At 43.3% G+C, this 9,717-nt stretch overlaps 1 protein-coding gene across 2 annotated transcripts; it reads right to left on the bottom strand.

Annotated features, from left to right (window-relative positions):
* Window positions 1-2,113: 2,113 nt before the first annotated feature.
* On the bottom strand, window positions 2,114-8,064 carry LOC125514297 (inorganic pyrophosphatase TTM2-like). 2 transcript variants are annotated; one of them, XM_048679609.1, is made up of 12 exons: window positions 7,859-8,056; window positions 6,780-7,158; window positions 6,402-6,516; window positions 6,092-6,287; window positions 5,808-5,921; window positions 5,459-5,632; window positions 4,562-4,756; window positions 4,323-4,445; window positions 4,122-4,234; window positions 3,896-4,016; window positions 3,494-3,754; window positions 2,114-2,713 (listed from the first exon to the last, which is right to left on the bottom strand). In XM_048679609.1, the coding sequence occupies exons 2-12, from the start codon at window positions 7,114-7,116 to the stop codon at window positions 2,501-2,503; spliced, it is 1,962 nt and encodes a 653-aa protein (XP_048535566.1). In that variant the 5' UTR covers window positions 7,117-7,158; window positions 7,859-8,056; the 3' UTR covers window positions 2,114-2,500. The 2 variants fall into 2 exon arrangements, with proteins under 2 accessions (XP_048535566.1, XP_048535567.1); XM_048679610.1 differs by lacking the exon at window positions 2,114-2,713 and adding an exon at window positions 2,793-3,117 and having other exon boundaries at window positions 6,780-7,144; window positions 7,859-8,064.
* Window positions 8,065-9,717: the final 1,653 nt, after the last annotated feature.

Genomic DNA, 9,717 nt, shown 5'->3' with positions numbered 1-9,717 from the left:
GGGACGGGGCCAATAAAAGGGGGCACGCGAGAGGCAGGCCTGGGCGTGCGTGGGCTGCCTAGGTTTGCACGATCGACCGCATCTTAGTCGGACTCTTGCTTTTCACGGATTATTATGGGCTGATTTTGTTTTAATTTTTTCCGATGGGCCTATAATTGTACTTCCCGTCTCCTTTCGACACAAAATTTGATACTCTGAATCAGACTTTCTCCACGCTTTATTATAAATAAAAGAGTTAACATCACTATTAGTGTCAGGAAAAAAAAGGCAATCATCACAACCATACAACAAATTTAAGTGCCGCACCAAAAATAAAAAATTTGGCTGATGAGGCATCAGCAAAAAGTAAAAAAAGCCCCACAAAATAGGGGGGACCACCAAGTGGTCGGTAGCTCAGGAGATCTACGGGGAAGAAGACGACGAGCCGTCGCAGTCAAAGCGTCCAAAATGTGTTCAAGCCAGTCGTGATCCACTGCCTAGAAAACGGGTGCAAGTGCTGCAAAATACAAGGAATTTGAAGAACAAGTCAGAGGCCCACCTAAGAAAGGCTCGTTCAATAATCATCTAAGAAAGGCTCGTTCAATAATCATCTTGTTACATGTCGATTATAGGGTCCAAACTAGAGGCGCAAACACAAGCCAGAAGAAGCGTCTCCTCCTCCCGATCTAGTTGGCATGGGTCTGTAGGAACCCGACCAGGTCTAGGGCCTCCCAATCGAGCCCTAGAGCCTCACGTACATAGCTCCAAAGAGCTTTCACTGCTGAGCACGAGAACATGTCTGTCCATATCTTCAGGACAGTACAAAGGGGACACATCCCATCCCCCAGGGCCGTGCAACTTGATCACCTACGTCCCAGATGGGAGGCGAACCCGCAAAAGCTGCCGAACAAAGATTTTGTTTTTGAGAGGCAAGGGGCTTTCCATAGCTGAAAGGTCCAAGAAAGGGAAGGCCGGCGACATAAGGCATGATAAGCTGAGCCAACAGAAAAGATCCCCAAGGGGGTTAGCTGCCAAGACACGATGTCTGGATGGTCCGCGATCACCGACGGGAGGGCAACACACAAGTTGGCCCACTCGACTATCTCCATGGGCCCAAATGATCATTGGAACATGATGCTCCAATGGCCATCATGCGCCACCGTGGAAACCAACGACATCATATCAGAACAGATAGAAACACGCTAAGAAACTCCATATGCAACGGCGACCCACCCATTGCCAATGGAGAAGGATATCCTATAGCGGACCTCATGCTTGATCTGTTGGATGGCTCCCTAGAATGGCGAGCCCTCCCTATGCGCACACGCAAGGAGGGGCCGACCCAGCAGGTGTTTAGCTTGAATTAGCAGTAGTCATACCCCCCCCCCCCTCACAGAGGATTCACCAGACCTACCTCGGCATTAAGGGCCACGTTCATGTGACGGGACATGCCAATCAATGGGCTTAAAACGTAAGATGACCGCAACATGGCTCTGGCCTGGACGGGACCCGACCCATAAGCGGATCGAACTCACTCAAGGGCATCCTCAAATTTGATACTCACCCTTCTAGAAAAAAGGTTTGCCAAATTTCACAAAATGTTAAACCTCTGCACAAAGCATTTTCTCATGCTCTGTTGTTCATTTGCTAGTGGACAGTTGGACAGAGTTAACTAAACTTTTATTTCACTAAAACCTATCCACGCAGTTTGTATTCATCAGCTGGAGTACACTAACATATACTCCCTCCGTTCCTAAATATAAGTCTTTGGAGGGATTTCACTATGAACCACATACGGATGTATGTAGGTGCATTTTAGAGTGTAGATTCACTCATTTTGCTCCGTATGTAGTCTGTGAAATCTCTGCAAAGACTTATATTTAGGAGCGGAGGAAGTACACTATTTGCATGGCGTTGCAGATGCCAACAGTACGGTGTCACCAGAATCCATTTTGTGTGCTTTATGTCACATCAAAGCTTGTGCCACAACAATTTTAAGAGCATGATAGCGCTGGCAAGTAAAACCGCATGCAGCAGTAAGAACCAGGCTCACGCAATGGCAAAATCGTGCGACTCTCACAGGTGGGCAGAAAGATTTCAGTAAAGCCTATGCAGCTATGTGGCAACATTATCAGGAATTAAGGACTGTGATCGGTATCCCCAAAATTTATTGATACTGGGACTTCCAGTATCGACTACAGGCAGAGTATGTATGCCTCCGGTACATCGTTTTTTCCCGGCCTTTTCGAAGTATCTCAGCTCAATACCAAAGACTAAACTCTGTTGCTTGCGCTTTGTATATATGAGTTTTCGCCTATCTTGGAAAATGTAATCTACTAGATATGATATCCATCACGGTGTCTGACTCAAGGACCGACTATAACTTCCAAGAGAAAGTAACAGTTATAGAGTCTGGGCTCTGGGCACTGAAGATCAATTGAGACTGCTTGGCCTCCTCTGGTTCTTGACTTGACTTGGTGGTGAGCTTCAGAACCGCGCACTTTATCGGGTCTCGCTCTTGTCAGCTCCGGTTGAGACTCTTGAACACGAAGTACCCGACACTGCCGATTGTCAGGATTATCAACGGACAGATGGCCATGTCGATTCCTTCCTGGATCCGGTTCCTACTCATGGCGTTTCCTTGGCGGGTCAAGACCAAATGCTCGTGAAGCAGGTTGGTGAGGTTGTCAAGCTGATGTATTACTTGGCGCTGACCCCTTGATAAGACCGTAATCTGCTCAGGAAATAAACCATCCAACAAAGTGAAACACCAAGATTTGTACACAATAATGTGTAATATTAAAGAGCAAATGTTTAAACAGCACAACGGGTTAAAATTGTGTATAAAAAAATTATACAGGTCAGGAATATAAATCCACTGACACCTTTGCTATACAGTGTGGCATTTACACTCTGAAGCCTGATCCAACATTCATGTTACATCTACAAGTTGCTAGTTATACGATGTCACTATACTAGTTGAGCTTCTTCATGTAGATTTGGTAGAGACAGGTTCATTTAGGTTGGGTCTCCAATTTATCAAATTGGTTTGGGCCAACCAGCGGCAACCGTAACACCGTGATACTGTTATCAAAAGCTGAAGTCTCACTGATTCTCAATCCATTCCAAATCATGGATCTGAATAAAATTAATAAAACACCCATTATTTCCACAAGTCAGGCATGGTTCTACATCTAGCTCCCAACAAGTTCCGAAAAAGTGTAGCTCAAAATAATGCTGCAACATATCCTAGACGAGTCTAAGATTGACAGAATCTATTCTAATTCAATTTCCAACTATTAGCGAGGTTTGAGTTCCGATGCCAAATCTGGTCATTGCTAAACGGTAGCTAACTATCATAATTCACAAATTTATTTTGAAGAGAAGACGACTAGATTGTATATCGTTTATGGATTCAGAAGTACCTTGAGTGAACTTTCAATAGAGCTAAAAACTAAAGGTAAAACTAGGGAAAAGGCAGTCAGGAAAACAGGTGGTAACAGCAGTAAAATACCTCTTCCATCAATGGAGACTCTTTTGAAAGTTGGTTTGATGATGATGAATGGGGTATAAGGGTACCATTACCCAACTGAGAAACAAAAAGATTTGTAGGTGCAGAACCATTACGGGTATCACTTGAAGGAATTAAATTTTGCTGACTCGGTGAAGATTTTATCAGTGTAAATTTTGAGTTAAGATCTTCAACCCGACAGGTAAACTCATCCATCCTCTCATTCAGTGTCGATATCTGTTCTGACAGCTGGTTGATTGCACCCTATGCAAGAGAACAAGTGTCAGAACAAGAATGATTTGAACATCAGCATTCACGTGTGTCAAAATATCATGACAGAACAAGTTCGAAATAGATGTGATTGTTATAGCACTACACAAGAATGAAATATGCTGGAAGGGTCACCTGATTAATCACAGGAGGTTCAGGAGTTCGCCGACTGCCAAACCTTCGGTTGCTTTCAGTCAGTTTATTCAATTTCACAATACTTTTATCTCCGTGTGTTGAATACGAATGAGATAGCCCACTGGAAGGTATCCACAAGAGAATGTCAGCCTCATTCAGGTTCCAAGGTTTCAACAAATCAATCAATCACAGGATATTAAACTAGGAACAGATGACATGAAGAAACCTTTTCATAAGTTCGTTTCTCCTATCAGCAGAGGCCCGGGAAAAAGCTTCTTTTGGACTTGAAACCAGCTCATCATCAATGCTGAGCTTTGTCCTCAAATCATCTGGTAATGCCTGAACATCATCTTTGTCACATACCACCGCCAAAACTAAGCAGTATAGCTAGCAGTAAGGTGGAAGATTTACTTTGTAAAGTACATACCATAACATCATTCATCAGTTTCTCCAGTTGAATTTGTTCAATATACGTGCGTGGGATATAAGAACCATCCAAACCTAACTGCTCTGCTACAAATTTGACATAAAGTCTGTCTCTACCTTGCACCTTAATAAAAGAGAAGCAAGGTAAGAAATTTCTTAACAAGTTGCAGGCTCAAAAATAATAATGAGTTTAGTAGTCAAAACATGTGCAAGTCAAATCATATAGACATAAATGCTCACCTGTATATACCTTCGGTTAAGTTGCTCCAGCCAGTCAATTTTAACAGTAGCCTTGCCATCAGAAAACACACGGCTGCTTCTCTTCAGTATAGCTGCTATAGTATATCCCAACGCCATCAAACCACCAAGAAGACGTACACTGACTTCAAAAGTAATCCTCGGTGATATGATAAAAGGATTATCAGTCACCCACTCCTTCAAATTATCAAAAAACACAAGCTAGTCAGCAAACAAGAACGCTAACATAGTGCACATAGGGCAAGATCTAACATTAACTAAAAAGCTAACATAGGGTAGTACCTCACTTAACTACTGCGGTAGAGGATACTATAAGTTTGCAGAGAAGATCAAGTAAAATGCATGGAGTTAAAAATTTGCATATACAAATATAAAAGGGGAATATAGTAAAGAATCGGCTGATCTTTCTTTTTCTTTTTAGACCCACTACACAAGTAGGCTTTGTCTTTATGAGCTGCAGGTGCTTAATTGTCAAATTTGAATATTCTAGCAAGGAGAAGATTCCTGAAGCCATCATATGGAATTCATAGTTTTAAATAGCCGGCTATAGCGAAGCTATAGCCCGCTATAGCCTTTTCAGCAGGGTGCCGCTAATTGTCCGCCTTCACAAATAGCCCGCTATAGCCCGCTTTAGCCCGCTATAGCCCGCTTTAGCCCGCTATAGCCCGCTTTAGCCCGCTATAGCCCGCTTTAGCCCGCTATAGCTGATTTGGAGGCCCGCCGCTATTTTCCATAGCCCGCTATTTAAAACGAATAAGGCAGCAACTAAATAAGTGAGAACTGATGACATGAAGAAACCGAAATGTAATATTTCTAACAGAAAACCCAACAATGCCCTTCACAACTATATAGTACATATAGTCATGAAAGAGGGCATACCTCAAACATCAGATTATATTTCCCTTCCCTATTCCGCATTCTCAGATAAGATTGGCATGCTTCTGGATCTTCACCCGGTGGAAGTAAATAGATATCATAAGTTTCTTCATTGCTTTCTGTTTGATCTTCGCCAAGAGCAGCTTTGATTTGATCAGGTGTTAGAGACCGTGGTGACTGTGACAGTACACATCCAAGAGTCAGGTCATCTTACTAAACCATAAGATCATTATTTATTATGCAAGCTAAGGCATTTCTAAAAATATCAACACTCAGCCATCTTGTAACCAGAAAATCCAAATTGATTGGACATGGATGACAAAAAGATTGAACATAATTGAGGAAGACTTACCTTCAGAATGTACATAGGATTCTGGAACCCTGAGAAAGGGTTGAACTTGTTGATGATTCTTATGTGCGCTGTCTTCAAATCCGGCTCAATGAAAGCCTTGTACATTGGATAAACCTGAAAATACCATCTTCCACCATGTTAAACCACACACATTGCCGGATAAAATACTATGTGTGCAAATATTAACCCGTAAACCGCTGATTTTTTCTATAATGACCTTTTACGGGAGCAAGAAAACACAAGGAAAGAGCAGATATAGATTCAAGTTCAAAAGGTCAAGCAACCGTTTCTGAGATCTGGTGAATTATTTCCTCAGGCTCCTGGCCAGCTCGTTGTATGTCCCTTAGGACCCTCTTCACCAGGTCAAAATGAACACCACCAGTGACAGAAACACGCAGATCCAGTATTGGCCGTAACTTATCACTCAGTGCATATATACCTTCAATAATAACAATCCTGGAGCTAGGGACATCAACTGTTCTGTTGGCCATAAGAAAATGATATAGTTAGATAAGATCAATCATGGTGAAATATGAGCCTAATTTTCTAGTACATAATGTAAAGATCGCAGTGATGACGCAAGAATGTTTCTACCTGTATCCAGTCCGGCAACTCATCTTGAAATCATATATTGGAACCTGAACGGACCTTCCTTCCTTCAAACCATGAATATTTTCCAACAGTGTGTCATAATCTGTTAGACGTGGATCTGACCAAATTTTACAGATACATATCAGTTACTCAAGTTAGCATTTAGCACCACTACTGACTAAATGAATACAGTCCCATGCAAAAAATTACCGATATTTTTATTATATACTAAATCATATGCAAATATTACTGCAGAGACATGTGGTTCCAAGTAAGAACTATAAGATAATGCATAGATTATGTAATGTAAATTATAAGTGTTTCTTATTACAGGAATCTTCCTATTGTAACAGAAGTAGCCATCCAGATTAGTTGGGTTACCATCAAAATTGCCATCAACTATGCGACTTGCATCATTGTAGTTGTCCATTGATATGACAGCAACACTGGGCATGAAATTGAGGACCTTCTCAGTAAACACCGTCTTACCAGCCCCAGAGGGGCCAGCAACTCCCACAAATATTATCCCTTCATTGTTTTGCACCAGGAGCTGGATGGCGCGGATCATGACAAAGAAGCCTTTCTCAAAAGACAGTGGCTCTGGAAAGGGGACGATCTCATAGCGGCTTGTGTCCTTCCTTTTCACCAGCTGGACCTGGTCACGCAGAAGGCCATTCCGCTTCCTTGGCGACTCGGACAGGGAATCACTACGCTCCATTCAAAAGAAGTCTCCGAGACAACTTAACCTACAATGAAGAACCTTAAGTATCACGAGTCAACAATGACATGCTAAAAGAAATGTGGTGTACCAGAACATAAAGGAACTGTAACTGAAATAATCACATCACTGGAATTGCATAATCTCTCAACGTCCCTACAATAGTGCAACTGAAATCTATGAAGAGACAGACAGGACACAGTTAACTAATGTACTGGTAATCCTTTGCGCATAGGTGAGGGAGGACACGAGCACAGTTAACAAAAGACAGACAGTACATGGACCTTGCAACTGAGCTCTATTACGGGGCAGACAGGAGAGGGACCTCGCAACTACAGGGGATGGGCTTCGGGGCCCCGTGCAGGCTCCATCAAGGTACTGAAACCTTCCACGTGAATCGCCCACTGAATGACAAGGTACTCGACTATTGCAGATGGGTAACTAACCTACTACCAACCAAACTCGCAAGTAATCCAGGCTACGAACTCGCGGCAGAACTGCAGGGCCGGGCCTTGACGTGGGGCATATGCGGGTTCAGTTCGGAAAACAATTTGAAGCGGCGTGGGAAGGAGCCGACGCTCCGGGAGGAGAGCCAGGGCCGTCCCGAGAATCAGCCGCGCCGTCCTGCGGGGAGGAGGAGAGCCGCGGCGCAATGGGGCGAGGCAGCGATTTTGGCGGCGAGGGGGAGGAGGAGGCGGCGGGGAGCCCGGAGACGATCGAGAAAATGAGGAGAGTAGCTCACCGGAGGGGCGGCGGCGGGGGACGAGGGCTCCGGTCGCCGGCGACCTGGGCGGCGAGGCGGGTCCGCGGCCCTGTTCTCCGTGTCAGGCGCCGCTGCTCGGCTTCGATCGAGTAGAGGAAGCTCAGGGAAGGAAGGAAGGGAGGGGTGTTTTTGCAACTGGATGGGAATTTCGGATCCGGGGCCTATTTTTTAGGGGTGGAAAAATGAGAAAAAACGGGTAGACGATTCTTTCTAGGTTTTCGTGATTTGTTTCCACATCCAGAGGGGAATAATTTCCTGCCGCTTTTTGCTGCTTTGCTTATACTTCTTTAGGGCTCCGCGCAGGCTAGTTTCTATATATGCACTTGATATTTTTGAAGCGCTCTGGGATATGTTAGGCGTCCAACATTGAATGAAATTTTTTGTCATGATGACCAGATATCGCCTGTCCTCGTCGTGCACCGTCACATAAGTTACACATGCATGAATTAAATAATCTTTTCTCGCAAAAAAAGAATTAAATCATTTTTCAGGTTTATAATCCTTGTGCATCTTAAATGCAGAGATCGGAAGCTAAACTCTTCTAGTTGTACCACCTTAGATACATCAGAAGAGCCAAGCTTCCTTAAAATAAATAAATAAAATCTAATTGTGCATCGGTGGAGCTCCTCTAAAGCAAGGTAGGGCGGCCGCCCCACCTGAATGCTCTCAAAGAGGGTGACACGTGGAGTGATTGCGAGGAGCGTGATACCATGAGAGAAGATAATAACCAGGGCAGGACACACCGGGATAGGAAAAGATACACGTTTTTCTTGACGTGCTTTAAGCTAAAAGGCATCGACACGAGACTATCATCCTTGCACAATTTGATCAAATCTATGTACCTTGAAGCATATATGCTCACGACGACACGTGTTGCTATAGGTGTATGCGCACAAATCTTCAGCACGTGTTGCTATGGGTGTATGCGCACAATCTTCAGTTAAAAAGCAACGAAAACGACAAATGCTAGATGAAGACAAATGCTAGATGAAGTGATAAGCTTGCCACGATGTCTTTCCAGATAGATCTGCTTGTGGTATGTCGTGTGGCGGATTGGGTCACATTAGGGACAAGAAAATAAAACCCTGCTCATCCCAAAATTTAGACTAGTGAGCTTCGATTTGTTGAATGTTGTCATTTTTAAAAATTGCCTTGTGTTTTTGTTTGTGTTTCGTTATCGTCAAATTTTCAATAGAAATCTTGTGTTTTATATCAAACTCAACTAGCAATATAACATATATATAAATTCCATGGATATAACATATACTATCGTATGTGTTAAAATAGGACAACCCACAACATGCACACAATCTTGATGTAGCACGCATGGCGCAAGAATTTTGCCCACATCTGAACCGACTTCATATTTGCATTTCCTCACGTTCACATGAATAATTTTTTTGCACCATGATGAATATGGTAAAAAAATTGAACACGGTATAATAAAAAAATGCTCACGTAGCCATACATAAAATCACCCCTACAAACACGCACACACGCGAACCAATCTGTAGTTGGATGGTTAGATGGACTGTGGTATCCCCAGCCAATCAGGGTTCAAGTCCTGGTGCTCGCATTTATTCCTAAATTTATTTCAGGATTTTCGATGATGCGCATTCAGTGGAAGAAGATGTAAGATGTGCGTGTGTGCCTTCATAAGGGTGAGTGTATGCGTGCGTATATGAGCGCTTGCGTTTGTACTGTGTTAGAAAAAAACACGCACACACACACTACCCTTACGGGCTCTTTCGAGAAATTGAGTTGGCACAAAATCTTAAGAGTAATAAAGTCATTACAAGCACCTCGTAATCCATAAGAGCATCTCCTCCTATTGAACG

This window comes from Triticum urartu, chromosome 6 (genome assembly GCF_003073215.2).
Source record: "Triticum urartu cultivar G1812 chromosome 6, Tu2.1, whole genome shotgun sequence".
Taxonomy (NCBI): Eukaryota; Viridiplantae; Streptophyta; class Magnoliopsida; order Poales; family Poaceae; genus Triticum; species Triticum urartu.
Note: the sequence above shows the minus strand (reverse complement) of the source record. Positions and strands in the feature narration are given on the sequence as shown.

What these genes read in the sequence shown, in the direction of transcription:
- LOC125514297 (XM_048679609.1), bottom strand. Translation starts at nt 7,116, where the DNA reads ATGGAGCGTAGTGATTCCCTGTCCGAGTCGCCAAGGAAGCGGAATGGC. An exon ending in AACCTCCTGTGATTAATCAG is followed by an intron (nt 3,755 to 3,895) that starts GTGACCCTTCCA and finishes TCTCTTGCATAG; the next exon opens with GGTGCAATCAACCAGCTGTC. An exon ending in AGTCTCCATTGATGGAAGAG is followed by an intron (nt 2,714 to 3,493) that starts GTATTTTACTGC and finishes TTTCCTGAGCAG; the next exon opens with ATTACGGTCTTATCAAGGGG.